General features: G+C 46.3%; 1 protein-coding gene across 6 annotated transcripts in view; it reads right to left on the bottom strand.

Annotated features, from left to right (window-relative positions):
* PISD (phosphatidylserine decarboxylase) overlaps window positions 1-21,006 on the bottom strand; it is a 61,891-nt gene that overhangs the window by 8,431 nt on the left and 32,454 nt on the right. Inside the window, exons 1-3 of one of the 6 annotated variants that reach the window (XM_058158129.1) lie at window positions 18,846-19,043; window positions 13,972-14,192; window positions 12,044-12,209 (exon numbers count right to left, since the gene is read on the bottom strand). The exons of 2 other annotated variants lie outside the window; for them this stretch is intronic. In XM_058158129.1, the coding sequence (XP_058014112.1) occupies window positions 12,044-12,209; window positions 13,972-14,021 (216 nt within the window). In that variant the 5' untranslated portion in view covers window positions 14,022-14,192; window positions 18,846-19,043. Of the gene's footprint in view, window positions 1-12,043; window positions 12,210-13,777; window positions 14,193-18,845; window positions 19,044-21,006 lie in introns of those variants that run through there. 3 more of the 6 variants (XM_058158124.1, XM_058158130.1, XM_058158128.1) reach the window with 3 other exon arrangements.

Here is a 21,006-nt window from a genome sequence, read left to right as displayed (position 1 = left end):
ACGGATGCTCCGTGTTGGAAGCAGAGATAGAGCCAGGGCCATCCAACATTTCCCAGCTGTCTTCGGAGGCGGAGATAAGTGGGGACGAAGAACAGCTGTGTCGTGTCCCACTCCTCCTCTGACAGCCGGGTCGGGGAAGTCCGTATCAAGCGTGGCCGCAAAGCCTCTGCAGCTTTGCCAAAGTTCTGTCAGAGTTCTCAGGGCAAGCAGGAGACCAGGATGTGACTTCAGCAATCCAAGTTAGACTTTGCCTGACTCAAAGAATGCCAGAAAGCAGATCCTTTATATAGGCCATGGGGTGTGGCTCCATGACTCAGCACTTATCCAGGTCTGCCCCTCCCTTCCTTTTACTGACGTCGCCTCTCCATTCTCCAGAAGCGTGGATCTATCCACTGCATCTTTTCATCCCCAGTTGCTGGCAATTCCAGCTCGTGGCTGGCTTCAGGCACACATGCTATCGGGGGAGGTTTGTTTGCTCGGTTTGTCCGGGCATGGTGCCAGGGCTGGGGGCTGGAGGCATGCCAGGACATTCTTCTGCACTATCAGTCTGTGGCTGAGAAAGCAGGAGATGAGAGGGGCCCAGCTGCGGAGAGGGGGGCAAGCGAGGCACAACAAGCTGGGGCCTGTACCAGATGTGTGCATGCACAGAGCTGTTAGGAGAGGAGAACAACTGAGGAGAAGGAGTCAACTCGGGAAGAAAGGCAGACATGGATGCTGAATGATCCCTCCCTGGCTGGGGAAGCTCCCAGCCTGGCAATTATCTCAAAGACTGATAAGGTCTGTTACTGCAGTTAACTCTTTGAAGGACTCTTGCCTGGACTTTTCTTCGGTGTGAAAGCCATTAACTCACAGGAAATCAATAAAGAGAAAAAGAGTCTGTTTCTTGTTTCTGCTAAGGCTGGGTCAGAGCCACCTTATTGTTTGCTGCCAATAATACAGGAATCTTCCCGAGACTATTTAATACCTGGGAAATACTAAGGCATCGGATGGGTGTCTCACTTTGCCCTCTTGCATTTGCAAAGTGAATCCAGACTAATTCCCTGCTTGAACCCTCCTGCAAATTGGGATGGTTGCTCTCCAATAGATTTACAGCCCACAAGCCTTATGAAATTATGCTGCAAACACTCCATAGCTTTGGGTTGGGTTTTGGTAGAAAATGAAAAGGGTTAGCAAGCCATAGTACAAAATATTGAAACTTTAAAAGGAGAGAAGGGAGGAAGCATCCAGAAGTGCACATTCTGCCCCAATACGGTATAGTCAAGATATAACACCTGCCTACTGCGAGTTCACTTGATGGACCGTGACCAAAAGGAAGGCCCAAACATCTCCTACGGTGTCAGAATAGAATAGAGCTGGAAGGGATCTTGGAGATCTTCTAGTCTAGCCCCCTGCTCTAGCAGGAGATCCTATACCATTGCAGACAAGTGTCCATTTATGGCTTTGGCCATAAATTTCAAAGCAATTGAACAGCTTACTGTTATTTAATACTTCCCATCCTCTTCAGCAGTTACTGAGAGAAACTAATGGCAAAGATAAGCTTGAAAATTATATCTTGATATTAACGTATCATGATCCTACTGTAGTTCTTGCTGCTGATTTTATGGCTAGACTTGACCCAAACTCTTTATACGTGACTCAAGTGCTTATTCTCCCCTTCAACTAATGGCTTAATCCATCTTTGGTTTGTCACTCCAAGTATAAAAGATCACAGGGACCGGCAGCTGCCCAAATGATCATTAACTCTGATTCAACCGTCTTGGGTCTGTAGAAAGGGATCATCCGAAGGGATGGGGCAGATGTGGTGCCAGAAGTGCAGGTTACTTCTTGTGTAAGTACAGTTACTGATAAAATGTCTTTAAAAGGGATATCCCAACTAGTAGTGATTGCTTCTCTTAGGCTGTGAAATTAGCTTGCATTATGTTCTCCAGGACAACCTGCCTGGCCAAGATCCCACGGAAAAGCTCAATGATATTATCTGATCTAGATGGGAGACCACAATTTCACTATTTTCAAAGTCACCTATAAGATTCTGCAGTGTGTCATTAACACGGCTGTGTACTTCAGTTGAGCCCAGTATCTGATGACTCATTGAGACCACAACACCTTAATTTCTAATTAAAACCCGCCTTTATGCAGAGATCTTTGGCATTCCTTATCTTTGGAGACAATTTTGGGTCCTTGTGGAAGATTGTAGAAATTGTAGCTTCTGGGCCCAGTATTTAGATTCATTAGGTTTTGAGAGACCCAATGTGGAGCTAAAACAAGTGATGCTTGTTTATGACTTCCAAAGAAGGGGAACATTTTCCCCTTACTATCGCAAAGATGGTTTGTTTACAAGTCCCTTCACTTTTGCCAATTGTCATAAATACCCTGTTGTTCTCCACAGAAGAACCTTTTTCCCAGTAAGACTCAATTCTTCACCCTCCATGGTTCCTTCATCTGTCCTTGTGTGGAGAGAATGACGGAGTCCATTTCTCCTGCACCTGTTGCACGGTGCCTTTCACCCTCATTTCTGTTCTTAAGAGCAGCAGAGCTTCTACATAGCTGGCTGAGGAATTCTGGGAGTTGAAACCCACAAGCCTTAAAGTTGCCAAGGCTGGAGGTTCCTGCTCTACACTGATGGCACAGCAGCCACCCCACCCATTGTGCAAAGCAGTCTTAGTGCAGAAGCGGAGCCTTCAAGCCCTCCTTTTGCACTAAAGAGAAACTGGTCATCAGTTACCAAAGATTAAAGATATCGGTGGTGCCATTAAGAAGCTTATTATTGCTGGAGACTCAATGGCATCTACAAACAGCACATTAAGGCTTCTAAACGGGAGCCATTTTTCAATCTTCTACTGCTGAAAAGAACAAGTAACGGCTGTTATTGCCTGGGACCCAAAGATCCTGAAGGCCAGCTGACAGTTTCCTAACACACTTATGTACAGGAAGACTAAGTTCACGAGGCTCATTTTCTTTTAAAGACAAGGTAATCAGCCACCATTAGGATTCACAGATTTTTAAAGATAAAGACCCAAATGTCTAGAATCGGTGCAAACTAGATTTCTAAGAGCTGCACTTCCGTTCCCTCAGGGCTTCAATTCACTATTGCACATGGACCTCTAATGTGGATTGCCTTCTCTAGGGGCTGAGTTACGTCTCTTTTGCTCTTCTTTGCTGTCTGAAAGAAATTCCTTTAGAGGAGAGTGCAGATATATTACTTCAAGCAGGAATCACATAACTTCTCCCTGCTATTTTGAAGTCAGTGTCAAGTTTTTCAAACTCTTGTTTACTATTCCGACCTCATGGGAATACAGATGTGAAATCAAGAATCTTGCTATTTAGGGAGCATTAGCTCTCGTGATTCCTGAGGCTCCAAAATAAGCTAGTCCATCTGAAGACATTCAGCCTATGCAAATGAGAATCGCGTTTCTTTGTAGGATCAGTAGACTGGTGAAAAGGTGAGCAGGAGTGGCAAAACGAGCAGGTGGCTTAGTTGGCACAGATGGCTGCTGATCTCATCTCGACAATGGAAGACAGCCAGTAGAGCCCTGTGGGACCTCCCAAGATCAAGGGCTCCAAGGCTCAGATACTCACCAGATAATTAAGATTTAAACTGGGTTGGTTACAATCATACTACAGCTGGGAAGGACATGTCTTGCATTAAGAGTGACCCACAGGCAACAAAGCCACAAACCAGGATAGGAATTGGGATCTTGGGACTCTCAGTCCAGGATTAGATTGCACTGGACTGTGAGAGATCCAAAATGCCACTGAAGCCAGATATATCCCAGGAAAGGTCTGAGCTCAAGCTGGCTGCTGTGGCAGGGGCTGCTGCACCCCTTGCTTTGGCCAATTATCTAGTATCTGTTTTATTGGAAAGCGTCTCCTATAATGCTTTGCTCTCCGTTTATGGAAGGGAGATACACCAATCTCTCACCGCATGTGTGTTTAGGTATCTGCCAGCAGACAAAACAGCCAATGATGCTTTTACCAGGGCCTTGCCCATTTCATGCATTCAATAATGTCCCTTTATCCAATTGCCTTGAAAGCTGAATAAGGACATTCTCCTCTTTCTGGCGATTCATCTCCTGATTTCACTAGAAGGTTGCTAAGATCCATCCTGCAGCTGCTCTTGTGATGGGATTTTCCTTCTCTCACTTTTAAACTCCCTTAAGATTACTGAGCTCAATTCAAATCCACTTCTCAACCTGAGGACCAAGGTCTCCATTCTCCCCACCTTTACTGCGCTCCTGATTATGTGCAATGTGGAACTGAGACTGGACACCGAGGGGCCTTCATACCCTGGGGGAACGGCTAAAGAACTTCCTTGGTCAGCAACTGCAAGCGGGAGAGAAGAGGTAGGGGGGCTCTTGTAGCCTTCCTGCCCCCACGCAGGGTGACCGACTTCAGCAGGCGAGCTTGGCAAAAGAATCAAGTCCCATAGAAGGCCTGGCCTCACTAAAAGCAGAGCCGCTGATCCTGGCAGAATGAAGAGCCAGCAAGCAGACCGGCTCTTTGCAATTCCTCTCCAGACATGGAGAAGGCTGGATATTGATCACAAGTGCTCCACAGAGATGCTTAATATTTTATCTTTGAAATAAATAAAAATTATTTCAAAAAAAAGTTACAAATGAACTAAGATTCTAGAAAATTGGGATAAGATTTTGGAATTAATTGTAAAAATTCTTCCCATGAGAAAATTTGTTTGAATTCTTTTTTTTAAATGATAGGATGAACTTTGAAAGTTGGACACTAGAGGGGACTAGAAGGAACTAAACTTTACAATTAAAGAAGAGAAACACAACTTTAATTCAGAATAGAGCATATATTGTAATATTTTACATACTGATGGAGATTTTTGAACAATGGATCCAGAAATTAACAGTGTCTGCCTCTATAGAAACTGTGTTTAAAAGACGTTATGGAAGAGGAACAAGTTTTACTGAAGAAGACTAAGACCAATTTGAAAATGAATTTAAAAATGGTAAGTTAAAAGAATGGTGTGGACTTACGAAAAAAAAGGCTGATGTTTTAATAATTAAAAGGGATGTACAAATAAAAAGAGAATGACTTTGATAATGTTCCTATATTATATTAATGAGGAGCCGTGGTGGCGCAGTAATTGGAATGCACTATTGCAGATTAACTCTGCCAACTGCCAGCAGTTCGATTCTCACCGGCTCAAGGCTGACTCAGCCTCCCATCCTTCCGAGATCAGTAAAATGGGGGTCCAGATTTTGGGGGTCTATAGGCTGCCTCTGTAAACCACTTAGAGAAAGTTGTAAAGCACTATGGGCGATATATAAGTCTAGGTGTTATTGCTATTGTTATATTAGATTTACAAAAGAAGTTTGTTAAAATTTTGAAGATGTCTTTTATTTGAGAAGAGACAACTTCATGTAATTCCTGCATTATTTTTCAAATCTCTTGATGTCTCTATGAATTGCTTTTGAATCTTCCCAGACGTTGCTGCCAGACTGACTGGTCTATAATTTTGGCATCCTCCTTTTACTGTATTTTTTGTTTCAAATAGAGACATTTCAAGAACCCAGATTTCTAGGATTTCTCAAAAGTAACAGCCAGAGCTTCCCTCTATAGCCAAGGATGCAAGACATCTGACCTCTTTGCAACTTTAAACTCCTTCTCTGCAGCTCTAAGCATCTACAGCTCTGTCTGGCTCAAGCTTCAGTCCGGCCTTTTCATTCTGCTTTCATTATTAGCCAGTGGAAAACTTCTTCTTTGGCTGGGCAAGGAGGAGTCAAAATAGGACTCCGAGAGAGGCTCCTCCTCCTGTTTTCCTTCGTGATCCTTTAGCCTTTTCTGTATATGGTTTCTTTTCCCTTCTCTATTTCTCCAAACGCTTTTTGTTGGCTTTAGTTCCCCTTTGTAAATTTCAGCCATTCCAAATGTTAATGGCACCACCCTGAACCATTTTTTTCCTTCGTCTTGCTTTCTTTTTCTTTTTCTTTTGTTATCTGTACTGATCCATTTTGATGCTCCCATTGTCACTGCGCCTTTTATGCAATCACACTGGCTGTAATTGTTCTCTTCAACTTTTCTGCCTGTTGCAATTAATCAGAAGAAGAGAAATGTTTAACAATGTGAGCACTGAGTCGTTGAGAATTGGGCGGCGTACAAATTTAAGAAATTATGGTTGGTCACACAATCAGCCAGATGGCTAGACTGGGTTTGGCATTTTTGTACACCTATTGGGTCTTTTCCAAGGAGCTGGGATAGGCAGAAATTATTTATTGGTATTAAATGTATTCTCACACATAAAGCTGCCTTTTGCAATTGACTGATGGGCATTTTGTCAATGCCGATGGTGTTCGAGATGTTTTGAGGTTGCGCCCAAGGCACCAATTACTACTAGTATTGCATTCACTTTCTTTTGCCATTGTTGTTTCACTTTTATTTGCAGGATTTTACATTTTGTGATTTTCTCCAGTTCTGTTGTGTCTGCGCCCCCCCCCCCGAGCCGGGGCCCCTGCCAGAAAGTGACTCAGAAAGTGAGAGGGAAGGGCCATCAGCACTTACCTCTGGAGCATCGGCTTCCCTGGCTCAGCTCCAGGAGCCAGAGGCAGGCCAGGTGGAAGAGATAAGGAGGCCTCGTCCCCAGACTCTTCCCCCGCAGGCCACGCCTCCAGACCCAGCTGATGGCAATCAGGCCTGGCTGGACCCTAGGTTTCATAGGCAGAAGAGGCGGGAACAACAGAAGCAGGGGTGGGGCAGGCCTAGGAAGTGCTAAGTCACGGAGCCACACCCCACAGGTTATCAAAGCAGCAAGGGCTGCTACACCACTTTGTGGCGAGCAAATCAACTGCTTAGAGGGAGAGAACTAGAGCTGAAGTACTGTTTGTTCCTGGTTTCCTGGCTGACTCACTGGCATCAAGAGAGATAACAGAGACACTTGGCATACGCTCGCTAGTTTGCTGCCAGAGCTGATAGTTGCCGTGGACTGATTTGCCGGCTAATTAAGTCATCGCTCGTGTCTCCTGGACAGAGGTGAGGGGGACAGAACAAGTTCTTTCTCTTCTATTCTGATGTTTCTGGGCACTGCAAAAAGGAACACTTTCTTCTCTTTCTTATCAACAGTTCTTAAACCTGGAATGTTGTCTGGAAGATAACTGTTTGAATTTTAAAGTCCCAGAGCATTTTAGTGTCTTCATTTTCTATTTTGTCTATTTTGTGGTCCCACCAGTTCTTGCTTGCAGGCAAATAGTATTTCTTGCAGATCTTCCAATGCACCGCTGTTGTCACTTTGCCGTGCCTTTGCTTGTAATCAGTCTGGGCAATCTTCTTGCAGCAGCTAACCAGGTGATCCACTGTTTTTTTAGCTTCTTTGCAGAGATATGACTTCTACCTGTTGCTTTCTCCTCAATTCAGGCTTTCTATATGTTTGTCCTCATGGCTTGGTCTTGGGTATCCAGAATTTGCCCCTCTGTCTCTTTCTTCAATTTTCCTGCTCTTAGCTATTGCCAGGTCTTCTTCTCATCTGCTTTGACTGCTGTGTGTGTGTGTGTGTGTGTGTGTGTGTGTGTGTGTGTGTGTGTGTGTGTGTGTGTACTGGCCATGTAATACTTTGTCTTGCCATGTCATAGAATCACAGAGCTGGAAGGGATCCAGGTCCAACCCACTGCCCAAAGCAAGAGTCCTTACACATGACTGCATCACTTAGCAAGAGCAATAGATGGGCAACACCATTCATTAAGCAAAGACCTCATGTGACTGGAGTATGGGACCTACAACTGCATCCCAGGCAAGTAGGCCAGGGGGTCAGAACTACGGGTAGACAGGCAGGTGCTACAGGCGGGCACTACAGATTGCAGGCAAGTACCATGAGCAGCACTATGGAGTACAGGTGGGCTGGCACTGTGGGCCAGTGCTCCGAAATGGAAACAAATGGGCAGGTGCTGCAGGTGGGTAGGTGCTGTGCTTGGGCACTATGAGGTATGGGCACAAGATCCCTGATGCCGCCAAGGGACCCCTTGGGAGAAGAACCAGCAGAAGATCTCCTGCCGGCTTCCCCAGTAACTAACTATATTTATTTCAAGCAAGATCTCAAATGGTGCTCACATGACAATGGGGCACTGCAGCCATTGAAATTGAAATCCAGTTGCCGACAACCTGAATCACAATCACATGAGTGGGAGACACTGTGACAGTTGCAACTCTAAGGACTGGTTGAAGGTCCCCCTGATTCAGTGCAGTCATAATTTTGAACGCCTGCTGAACAAGTAGTTCTAATCCAAGGACTTCCTGTATTTTTCTGTCATATCTGTACAGTACCCGTTGTTCTTTTGACGGACCTGGTTGCTAGGAGGTGCTTCCAGGTGATGATTAATATTAACACTGGATAGTGAGCAGTAGTTTAACTCCTAATCCTCTGTGGCCGTAGGTCCTTAAAGTCCTTGATAGCTACTCTTTGAAACAAGCAAATGGCACAACTCTACAGCACAAGCAACTACCAAGTCAGTGTATTAATCACAAGGATTTCCTAACTCGCCATCCCATTGTTCCCTAGGCACTTTAAGGACAATTATATTGCACAGCTGGCTTACTCAGCGGTACCATCTGATTCTAGAAGTCTGATTGGTGCATACTCCTGAAGGAATGGATTCCCGTACATCTGTTCTAAGTAACCATTGCTTCAGGGGCAGAGATCCTCATTCTACAACAGATGAGCTTAGTAGACTCTCATTGTGGAACCCTATTTGTGACTGCAGAATGACAATTTCAAAATCTCGCTGCATGGCCAAATTCCCAGGCATGGGTATTAGCAAACCAGGTTCCATTGGGAGGAACTGTGATGGCAATGGTTAATCTCACAAGAGACTGAACCTTGTAGGTAGTTTAGCTTAAGTTTCATAAAGAGATCTTGGAGTGTCTGGAAAATAACAATTTGGCCGTCTCTAAAATTACAGGCACTGGCTCCGCTTCACCTGGTATACAAGTCATAGGAGAGGATTAAGGAGAAAGCAGCAAGATACAGTAGTTCAGATCTACCAGGTAGTTAGTGACCCATGGGGAGGAGGAGACACAATTCAGACTGTCCTCTCTGTTTTGTTTGGGCCAGTGAGGCACCTGACACAGGTTTTCATTCAACAACACATCTGCAGAATGGCCAAGAAAATGGTATTTTTGACTTCAAATAAATGTGTGTTAGGCCTTTAAAAGGTAGTATATGTACCTGTAAAAGTTGTAAACAAAATCAGAATTTAGAATTTTTAAAAAATGTGCCCCAAATACTCTCAGACCTCTTGTTGAATCATCTTTTACTTCTGGCCTTCTGCCACTCCAGAATTTTAAAGGAACAGACATGAGGGTCCAGCTGCATGACCCCCCTAGTAGAGCAAAGTTTCTCAACTTTGGCAGCTTTAAGATGTGTGGACAAATCCAACTTTGCTGGCTGGGGAATTCTGGGAATTGAAGTCCACATATCTTGAAGTCACCAAGGTTGAGGAACACTGGGTCAGGAGAGGATTTGAGGTACTTGTGTAAGGATATTCAGGGCCGGGTCAATAGTTTAGCTCTGGCCTCAAGATCGGAAGTGCTGAAAGAGACCCCACTGTTCCATCTGCAGCTGAATGAACCTCATATTTCTAACAGCTCCAACTCTTGTGTCAAGTGGACTTTCTTACTATTCCTCCATGCAACCAGGCGTGCCCTACACCGGGAGGGACAAACCGTGTTCTTCCAGACATGGCTAAGCTGCAATTCACCAGGCAGGCTAGAATGAGGGACTTTTCTTACAGGCCGAGGAGATAAAAACGTTCCTGTTTTCCAAGTTTTCCTGGGAATGAAGCTTTTCTAAATAAGAAACTAACATGATTGGCTGCTTACTATCATTGCATCCCGTTTCATTCCTGGTTGTGCAGTTCTTCAAGGAATTGTTGGTGCGGCAATGCCAGGGTCAGAGCAATGCCTCTGTGCGGGGGGGGGGGGGGAGGAGTGTGTGTGTGTGTGTGTGTGTGTGTGTGTGTGTGTGTGTGTGCCTAGTTTCATTTGCCCAAGGGAGGTGCCAGGAACTGCCACATGACCCAAATTCCAGTCTATTGCCATCCCAACGGCTGCCCTGAGAACAATACAGCCAGTCAGCTTCTATTCTTTCCTAATGAGCATCCTGATTTTAGAGAATTCCAGGGCCCCTCACTATGCGCTCCCTAACACAAAACAGAAAAGATTTTTGCCTTTGAAAACATGGTCCCTTTTAAAAACCATTTATAAGAGAACACCGAGGTGGGGGGGGGACGACTAAAAGTAGCAAGAGTGGTAGAGGTATACCAACCTCCATCATTTATTTATCAGGCTCAGTCCACTGGGTGATTCCAGTTTATTTTAAGTGCTTACCTAAATGACCTTTTTCTCTGCCAAGTTCCTAGTGCATTGGATGGAAGCAGCAGCTAATCTCTCACTTGACAAAACCAACGTTCTTTCAATGGCTGCCTACAAATTGTTCTGTTCTCTGTGGACTCAGGGGGCTCTGCTTTAAAGGCCCTTAAATTTAAATATTCCAACCGTGGCACACGGGTGGGAGAAATCTCAAAACGCATCATCCCCTACCCGAATTTGGGGTACCCAACTGCCCCCCCCCATGGCTTTTGTGGGAAAGGGGCCCAAGAATGTCGAGTACGATAAAATGTATCCTCAAAGAGCAGCAAGAAAAACAGGGGCCAAACCAAACAGGGATCCAAAGTGTGTGGAGCTGCAGGAAGGCAAGAGAGCCTCAGCCTCAGGAGATCATCTCCAACCAGAGCGCTCATCAGCCAGCCGGTCCAAGAAGAGAAGGCCAAAGGATCACAGCTACTCTGCAGGCTGTTGATAACAATCAATGGGGAAAGCCCTAACTTGGGCAGAAACAGAGAACATCCGCCTTGGGCTCAAGCCAAAAGTTCAAATGATGGAAAGTATATTGCACAGATCTCTAACTGGGAGGGGGGCCTTCTGGACCCCTTGACAGGCATGTCCTGCAGCTCCCAAAGTCAAGACAGGTCTCTAACTGGAACACTTCAAAGAGACTCTTCACAGATCTCTGCATGCAGACTTAACAGGGGATACTCTTGTAATAGGCAGGTATGCACAGGTGTGCCAAGAGTTCACACGTGAATTACACCAACTCCAAAACAAGAAGAGACAAACGTAGAAAATGTAATCTTTTCCTCAACCTCTCCCCCCAACCCACAGCATTCTAAAATGGGTAAGACTACACATATATTGATGTGAAATTATATGAAACGTAAAGTTTGGGATGTATAAATTGGTATGTGGCATTAGTTTGCTAACTGATATATTATGCATCATTTCTCATTTTAATTTCTTGGGAGAACTTCGGACTCTTTTTATTAAACTTTTGTCCTAATTTCTATTTCACAGTTGAAATAGTTGAAACAGCAGCATCCCAAGATAGATAGGAAACAAACAAGGAAAGAGCAGCAGATTTGGGAAGTCCGAAAAAAAAAAAAGCAACAGCTAGCCATCACACCTGCTTTTCATGCAAATTATTTACTTAATACCAATGTCTCTTCATAACTAAAAGGAACAAACTGAATGGCTGTGATCAAAACCTCCTGCAGAAAAACCCCTTGACCCTCCAGAAGGATAGTTCTCCACAAGGATGCAGAGCTGCATGTGTCCAAGACCACAGAAAGGAAGCCCCAAGGGGGCCGGGAAAGGAAGGGGGGCCTTTCTGGACCCCTTGACAGACATGTCCTGCAGCTCCCAAAGCCAAGACGTTTGACAATTCTCCATGGTACAATTCTGAGCAGCCTAAAGAGAGGCGCCAACCCTTCTCTAGCTTTCCCAAGACAAGGAAGAGAAGCTGGCATGACTTTCTCTCCCACCGTGCCAGGAGTTTCCAGGCAGAAGCCTTCCCTGGAGATCCCTTCTGCAAAGACGTAACGGAGGCAGGCAAGGTGCAAGAGGAAAGGGAAAGGCAGGCTCCTCAGGCATCCTTACCCTTCAGCGGCCACCTTGGGTTCAGCTTCTGTGGCCTACCAAGAGCCTCCCCTCTCCCCACAACAACAGGGCACCACAAGTACAAGACAAACTCACAAGCACTTACCCGGCTCACAGGCCTCCATCTCACTCTGGTCAAAGGTTTAAGAGCACCGAAAGGCAGGAGATAATAGAGAATAGTCAGAGGCCAAGAACGGAGTTTCAGAGCAGGCCTAGACATACAGCTCAGCTGGCCCAACCTCCGCCTCAGGGCCAGCTGGGGAAATTGCAACCTGTGGGATTACAGACACACAAGATGGTCAGCCAACCTGGTGTCACGGGGAGGGGGCTCTCTTTTGCCTCCTGAGGCTTTCCCCCAAAACAGGGCCCCTCCCATCAGAAACAAAGTTGGCCTAACCCCAGCAAAGCCAAGCAGCCCAATTCGCCATGATTCAGATGGTCTTGCCCTCAAGGAAGCTCCCATAGAGTCCGGAAGCAGTACCGGGTGAGAAAGATCATAGAAGCCCCTGCAAATACATCCCACAAGGACAGTTTTACCGCTGTCTGCAACAAAAGCAGAGCTGCAAGACGATACAGGAAGTGGCAAATCCGGCTTCCTGGGGAATTTCGCCTCTTCTGCTAGAGGATGGAAGTCCCTGACATTCCTGCTGGCCTTTGCAGGGAATAATGGGGGCATCTTCTTTGGAACAAGAGTACGGCTACTGGTCTGAGAGTTTGTCTCCTTTCACCCGAAGAGCTGAAAACCTCACTGGGATATCCTGCAAGATGCTAGCACGATAAAGAATCCTGCATTAGGACCAGGTGGACCTCCGAAAACCCACCAGGAAACCAGCCCGATTTAGGTATCCGCTTCCTCTCCGTAGGCAACCAGTTCCAACGGAGTCTTTTAAGTCATCCCCTTGGAGGCTACCAACACCACTGCTTGAAACCAGGAAAGTCGTTTAAAACCCTGATTCACATCGGATCTCCAGCTCAAACTCTTCACAACAAGAAGGGACAAAGACCGGATTAATCTTAAATTGGCCAAAACAAAGAGCACCACTAGCAAGCTCCATCCAGTTATTCGTTTTTATTTTATCTGGAAAGACAGAGTTCACTCTTCTTCTAGCATATATTCCTTACAAATTAGAAGCAAAACTGGCTGTGGCCGGCCCAGTTGCCCACCTAGGGCAGGTTTGCAAAGAGCAAAGTCTCCTCAGGAAAAAAAAATAACTCCTTTGGGAGAAAGAACTTCTGGAAAGTGCAGCAGGGATTTGTCCCAAGAATAAAACCTGGACTAGAATCAATTAGTTTGGATCCCTGAGGACTCCAGCAGCTTCCCCACCCCCAGCCCATAGCCCCAGAGGGGGCTGCTGTGTTTCAGCCAAAAAAGTGAAGAGGCTAAAAGGGGCCTCCTGCATGCTGCTCATTCCTCCCCCCCCCTCCTTTAGCCCCCCCTCCCCCAAAGCTAGCCTGACAGGAGACAATGGCAGGAGCTGAGAGGCAGGGCATCACGCTCTCCCTCGCTCGCTCGCTTCCTGGCTCCGGCTTCCCCCTTTCACTGCAGACAATCACAGCCAATCCCTGCCGAGTGGCGGCTTGTGAGCTGCCTGAAAAAGGACCCAGGCCCTCCAGGCAGGGCCTCCTTTCCCAAAGATCCCCCTTGATCCCCAGATGAGGCCCAGCCTCTCTAGTCCCACCCCCCACCAAAGGGCCTGACAGACCTGCCTTGCCCCTCCTTCCTGTGCCAATCAAGTGAATCCCAGTTAGGCCAAACAAAGGCTTGGCGGACACCTGCCAGTCTTCTCTCCTCCCTCCCTCCCTCCCTCCTCCTTGCAAAGCCAGAGACGCCAGACAGTACCTGAAACGGGCTTTCCTATTTGGGGTGCTCCCAGCTGGGACCGGGCTTTCCAGCTGTGGGTGCTGCTCCCCAGCACCGCCGCTGCCGCCACCACCGCCACCGTTTCCTGAGCGCAGCCTCCGGACATGGATTTTAACTTTGTGGAGGTTGCAGCAAGAGGGAGGAGGGCTAGGTAAAGCTTTGCAGCATCTCACCATTTCCCTGAGTGCAGCTCTGGTCCCTGCAGGGCGCTTGACTGACACATCCTGGGCTGTCAGGCTGAGCCTCGGTTCCTCTCTCTTGTTTCTTTCCCCCCCCTGGCTCCAGCAGCGGGAAAGGAGGAGGAGGCAAGGAGGAGGCGCAGTCACGGCTCCCAACTTCTCCTGCAGGTATGTCCTCCGGCTGGCCCTGCCTCTCGCTCTTAGGATGGTCTCAGCTAGTGCAAACAAACAAGCACCGTATCACATCCTTCTGCAGAGACAAAGCAAAGGCTCCTCTCCCCCACACATGTGCAGAGGCCCCGCTTCAGCCGGGGGCTGCCATAGGAGCCAGGCTGCTTCTTGGAAGAGTCTGGAGCAGCGGTGGGAGACCGAAGCCCACGGTCAGGAGCTTGGCCAGCCAGCCGCAGGCATCTCTCCCCAAAGCCGAGCTGAAGGCGAGTGAGGCTGGCCGGGAGGAGGGGGAGAAGCTTCTCGCCTCAACTCTGCACTGCAGTAATGACAGCCTGGATGGTTCTGGGCAGGCGTGCAAGACCCGGCAACGCATGCAGCATTCTCAGGGCCAAAGAATCTCTCCTGGTCCAGCCAAGGCCGGCCGGAGGCCAGGGAGGGAGGGAGAGAGGGGGCATTCTCACGCCAGGCAGGCAGCAGGAGGGGCACTGGGGAGCCCACCTGGCCCTGGCCCTGGCCCTGGCCCAGAGAATCATCGTCTCCGCAAACAGAATGAACGAGAATAACCGAGCAGTGCAGGCAACAACTCAAAAGGTTTATAGACAGGACCATCATCTCCCAGAGATTGCCTAAGTCATGCCAGGTATCTGAGTTGGTGCCAAACAGGGGACCAGAAACCCCACCAGAAGCCTGATGGGAAGGGCCCTCCGTCATTCTCCAAAGAGCCGAGGCTGAGTCTGGGGGATGAAAATAGCGAACTGATTTCTGGTCGCCAAATATTCCCAGCAGTATTCAACACATCTCTTTCAGGAAGGGAGAAAGGGGGGAAGCCCGGAGAGAATAAGCAGGCCAGAGAACAAACCCTTCCTCTTTCAACAAAGTCAACTGGGCAGATACAGGTAATCCGCGATTTAGGGCCACAACTGAGCCCACAATTTCTGTTGCTAAGTGAAACAGCTGTTCAGTGAGTTTTGCCCCATTTTATAACCTTTCTTGCCATAATTGTCAAGGGAGCTACTGCAGTTGTTAAGTTGGTAACATGGGTGTTAACTGAATACGGTTTCCGTATTGACTTCCCGTGTCAGAAGGTCGTAAAAGAGATCATGCGATCCCAGGATGTTGCAGCCCTACTACATGCATGCCGAGCATCTGGATTTTGATCACGAGGCCATAGGGATGCTGCAGCCTTCTTAAGTATGAAAAATGGTCATAAGTTACTTATTTCAGCGCCATTGTAACATCAAAAAGTCACTAAGCGAATGGCTGTAAGTCAAGGACTACCTGTCTCTATTCTAAAATATTCCTTCCAGATCCAAACACAAATTTCAGCAAATCTCCTGCTTCTATCAGTATCCTTATGTAAAGTGAACAGCAGCCCCACCAAGAAATGACTGGGCATTGAGAAACATTATTTTTAGAAAAAGGAATATACACAGTAATGAAGTTTATTTACCTATGTATTTTGTTATTAGTTATGAGGTCCCTGACTATGTTTTCTTTTGCTTTACATTTACAAATTCAGAACAGGAGGGAAGAGTAAAATTGGGATTTTGTTGGCGATTTGAGCTTTCCCCCCCTCCAGGACAGGTAAAATGGGATTTAAATATTCAGGTCTCGTCTTCCCCTGGTTCACATTTTAATCATGTGAGAATTAATTAATTAATTAATTAGTTTGTTTGTTTGTTTGTATCCTGTCTTTATAATTTTATTATTTTAATTTTATTATTTTTATTATTTTATTATTAAAATAATTTTATTATTTTTTATCCAACAAACTTTCTTCCTCTTTCTATTTTCCCTACAACAACCCTGTGAGGTGGATTGGCCTGAAAAGAAGTGACTGGCCCAAAGTCACCCAGCTGACATTCATGGCTAAGGCAGAACTAGAATTCACGATCTCCCGCTTTCTAGCCTGGTGCTTTAACCACTAGGCCTAACTGGCTCCTGAATTGCCTCTGGATGAGGTAAACATTATTACTTTGCCTTTCTTCCAGAACAGGAAAGAGATAACTACCGTTTTTTTCCTCCTGATCAAAGGCACAAAAGCTCAGCGGTCAACATCCTGGGCGTGTCAGTTTGACATCCAAATACCGCGTGATGGAGCCCCAGTGCCTGCCTACCTAGCAGTTCGACAGCATGTAAATGCGAGTAGCTAAATAGGTACCACTTTGGTGGGAAGATAACAGCATTCTGTGTGCCTTGGCATATATTAGTCATGCTGGCCATATGAGCACGGAAATGTCTTTGACAACGCTGGCTCCCTCGGCTAAGAAATGGCATCGTGCCCTGGAGTCAGAAACAACTGAACAGGGGAAACCGTTACCTTATCCTCCTGAGGCTTCATTGGTTGTAGTTGCACAATGTGCCTTCTTGTAGTTAATTAAATAGAATTTATTCAATTTATTTTTGAGCTTTCAGATTCAACCTCAAATAAAGCACAGAGTTCATACAACCAAAACAATCTAAAATAGGACTGGCTAGTTTATGGTTCAGGATGGCACCTGAGGCACCCAGGTTCTACTTTTCTCCACTGGAGCCTACCAACAGCATCCCATGATGAGATCAGTCTGTTCCGTTCCACTCCCAGCCTGAATGATACGCAGATGCTCCACTTGAATAGCTGCTTGCACCTAGATACTGACCGAACACATTTCATTTTGATTGTTGTTTTGTTCTCCACCGTTAATGAGAAGTCCACATTTCCACATTCTTCCTGTCATTCCAATTACTTCTGGCAATTTCCCCACTTCACCTTATATTCAGCCTAATAAACTATAATATTACCAGCTGAATGGCTACAGAGGAACTCCAAGGTCTCAGGGATTTAGCAATCAGGTGCTGCAATATCAGGTTGAACCTCACGAACCTGACGTCTAGAAGTGAGAGTTCACCAAATTTATTTTTGTCTTTCCTTCTGAGAGTAGACCTGATTCCAGAATTGGAGCCTGAGAGGAGACGGAGAGAAATCCCTCTGCTGCCCAGCCTCATTATTACGTCCGGTGTCTTTTAAACTTATTTTAACGTTGTGCAAGAAACTGTGATTCTCTGAGCCCTATTTCTGTACTTCTCAAATAAATTGATCACACTTTACTTTAGGCACCCAAGAGGATTCTCCCACTTTCTGATCACTAGCATTTGATTACGGGGTTGATAAATCAGGATAATCAATAAGCTAAACAGATTTTAATTATCCACGTAAGAGATCTGCACGAAGAGAAAGGCTGAAAAGTTCTTATAGGTAGATTATATGGAGAATTATTCTCCAATAATTATGGATTCGGTTTGCAGAGTCTTGGTTGGTTAATCCTAACTCAGGCAAAACTGCACCCACAACCTGAGGCCGTTCAGGCCTGAGACAGCCTGGGTGCCCTGTGGGCCACGTAAGGTCACCCAGGTCCAGAAAAGCAGATGGAAGAAGGCTTCAGAATTAAAGGCTTCCCTTCCTACTGAAACAAAGAAATGGTAAAATAAACTTGGCACCTAGGGAAGGAATTCAGGGCCTCTTTTGCATTTCCTGGTGCTGTATAAAAGCAGAGTCTCTCTCGTGAGGCAGAATGCTTCACTTGGCTTTTTGTCTCTTTACCACTTTCCTTTCACAACTGGCTATTTCTCTTTAAATCCTCCCCCCCCCCCGCTACCTCTTGGGACCGCTCTCTCTTTTCCAGAAACTTTTGCACGCTGCTAACCCTTGCCGAACAATAGAGCCGGAAAGCCTGCCTCTGACTGGCTGCTCCTGGGCTCACGCCATTTTCAAGAAACAGCCCTTTCCTTCCTCACAAGGGAAGAAGATTTCATGCCCTGAAAGAATCAATGAAAGGAGGCATTTTTCAACTACTTTTCTTTAGTATTTTGCAACGGCTCATCAGAAAATAATAGAAAATAATAAAATAAAATTAATAAAATAAAATAAGATAAAATAGCCCCTCTTCCTGACCAGGGAGCAGGGGCTGAGCAGGGCTCAGACTGCTCACCCTGGGAAGGAAGCATCTTCCTGAGGAGCTGCCCGAGAGGCCAGCCCGAAGAAATGCTTCAAATGTTTCAGGTTTCACTGCCATCACAGCAACCCCCTGAAAAGTTCCTCCCTAGTTTCAGGGGTTGTCAACAAAGGCAAGACAGCAGCCAGGATGGTGCCACTGAAGCTATGCCCATCTTTTCTATGCATTGCACACTCTGCTTCCAGAATTTAAAAATGGGGAAGAATTAGGATGGCCACATTCTCCTTCCCAACTCTCCCATTTACTTGGTTTCAAAACCAGAAGATGGATGGAAGCCTCCTTCCAAAGAAACAGCTCCCTGTGTCTGAAGGTAGAAAGCCCTTGACAGGATATCCTCAACAAGAACGTAAACTAATCAACTTTTTGGGGGGATGGAAAGAGAGATCTTTGCCAGTCCCAGCCTGCACAGGCATTTTACTGGGTTATTTTGGCTTGCGATCAACCTCTCTTCACCAACGCCTTGATCAAGGCCAGGCAGGTAAGGCTGGTCCAGACTCAGGAGACACCCTGGATCACCGTTAAAAGAACCTTGTTTCATCGTATACTTTTCAAGGCAGATACAAACTCTGATCATCCTGAACTGGAACCATAACACTCCCTAACGTACCAGGAATCACCCACTTTCCTATTCAAACCCTCCGAGGTAACATTTGCATTTACAATTGAGAGAAAAAGTAAGTCAGCAGGAGAGTAATTTTGCCATACCCTGGATTCATCACGAGGATGACGACGACGAAGAAGAAGAAGAAGAGTGCGGGAGACCCAGAGAGGCCTCAAAAATAAAGGTCCCTCCTGGGATCCCCCGTTCTGATGACACACCACCAGTAGACTTTTTCTTTAAGAAAGCAGCTCAGTGGCTCAGGTTTCAATGGTTCCCTCTTAAGGACGCCCCGCCATCCGAGATGAAGAGGTGGCTTTTCAGCGAATACCAGAGCAGGAGCTGGGCTCCTTTAAGAGAGGCGCAGCAGGCAATGGGGCAGGAGGAGCCACCGGCCGCATGACAAGGCTTGCTCACTTCCCCCAGGCTTCCTGCCAGCTCCAGAGCCCGCCGGCCACTGCCGGCAGCATGGGCCAGAAGCAGCAAGCGGCAGCGGCTGAAGTGGGGGCTGGGTGGATCACGGGAGAAGCCTCCCTTCACAACTGGCTGAGACGCTTCAGGCGGGGAGACTCTGAGACGGCAGACAAAAGCCAGCACTGATTTATAAACCAATTAACTCCCACAAAAGGTTGAAACAGCAGATCATTTTCCTGAACAGAGAAAAATATTAATGGAGGTCGGAAAAACAGCATTAGAAAATGTTAGGCACCAAAAGCCCCCTTGAGCAGACGCTGCCAAGTCACATCAACTCTTTTGTTTGGATGCTGTAAGCCAGTGGTTCTCAACCTTTTCTTTACCATGAATTCCCTTTAAATACCTTCCGTGGCCACGGACCCCCAAGACTCAACATTTAAATCATAACATTTCTTCAAAGCTTTCGCAGGCCCACCGTGACGACATCACGGGTGCCCAGGGGTCCGCAGACCATAGGTTGAGCACCACTGTACCACTGCTGTATAAGCCATTTTGGAAAGGCTAAAGGATGGCTAGGAAACAGGTGAAATACAGGGCATCTAAACAAGGCTTTAATCTCAAAGAAAGACATTCATTGTCTTACTGAGAGATGGGGGATTGAAAGCAGTCTACACTCCCATAGATTTAGATACCCTATCGTTGGATCTCCAGAGAAGCCAAGCACCTGTGAGAAGATGGGAGAATCCAATCCAAGCCCCAGGGACTTCACCTGCCCCCAGGTCTTCTGGCGTTTGCTTTTCTACCGCTCCTGATCTTCCCAACTACTTTATAAGTCACAGAAGGGAGGGGAGGGGAGGGGGAGAAGGGGAGGAGCCCCTCCTCCTTTCCAAGGAATTTTCTCATGGCCTTTGTGACTCCCAAGCATTACTGACGGGAACAGGACCTCCAGATCTTCCATCTACACCTTCTCCTCAGCAAGACATTTAAGACACAGGAGCACCCACTGACAGTTAATATGAACTTGCATTTGGACGATGCTGTTGCCAAGCGTTTGGCCTGACCTACAGAGAAAGTCCTGGGAGGAGGAGGAGGAGGAGGAGGAGGAGGAGGAGGAGGAGGAGGAGGAGGAGGAGGAGGAGGAGGAGGAGGACTCTGTCCTAGAAGGGCCATTCTAGAAGGGTGTCTAAAGAGACGTGAAATTTGTATCACTTTGTCTGTCCCCTAAGCATACATTGCATCTAAATGGATTCCACAGTAATAATGTTTTCTTTTCTTTTGTTGCACCTGCTGCTTTATAACCGAAAGCATAAAATCCGTCCAGTCTTATACTGGTGGACAGGATCCATACGTTTACTCTCATAAAAGAAAACAACAGCAATTGTCTCCCATCAGTTTATTCAAAACAATTTAATCCCTAAAAAAAAAGATGCATTTGAAACTGTGTGAGATAATTTCCAAAAACATGGCACATGAGCGCATTTTATCATGTTATTCAGCACCATGTTCCAATGAACAGACTTCATCAATTTTATTCCCAAACGACCTACCACTGTCCAATAATATAGAAAATAATAATTTTTCTTGTGTTAAGTGTAACTTTTAATCCAAAGAAAAGTGATTTAATGGTACCAAAATGATCTAGTGATATTCACAGATCAGACACTCCAACCCTTTCTTTCTTTCATGCCTCCCTCTACTTTTGAGTATACAACTTATTGTCATTTAACAACAATTTCTAACAGCTATTAAAAGATGAATGTGGTCATAGTAGAAGGGATTCTAGAGCTGTCCAGGTTACAGGTTTACATCTGGATGGCAAAAAAGCATTTTAACGATGAATATTAATGTTTCAGG

Source organism: Ahaetulla prasina, chromosome 15 (genome assembly GCF_028640845.1).
Source record: "Ahaetulla prasina isolate Xishuangbanna chromosome 15, ASM2864084v1, whole genome shotgun sequence".
Classification (NCBI taxonomy): domain Eukaryota; kingdom Metazoa; phylum Chordata; class Lepidosauria; order Squamata; family Colubridae; genus Ahaetulla; species Ahaetulla prasina.
This window is presented reverse-complemented; position numbering and strand designations above follow the sequence as displayed.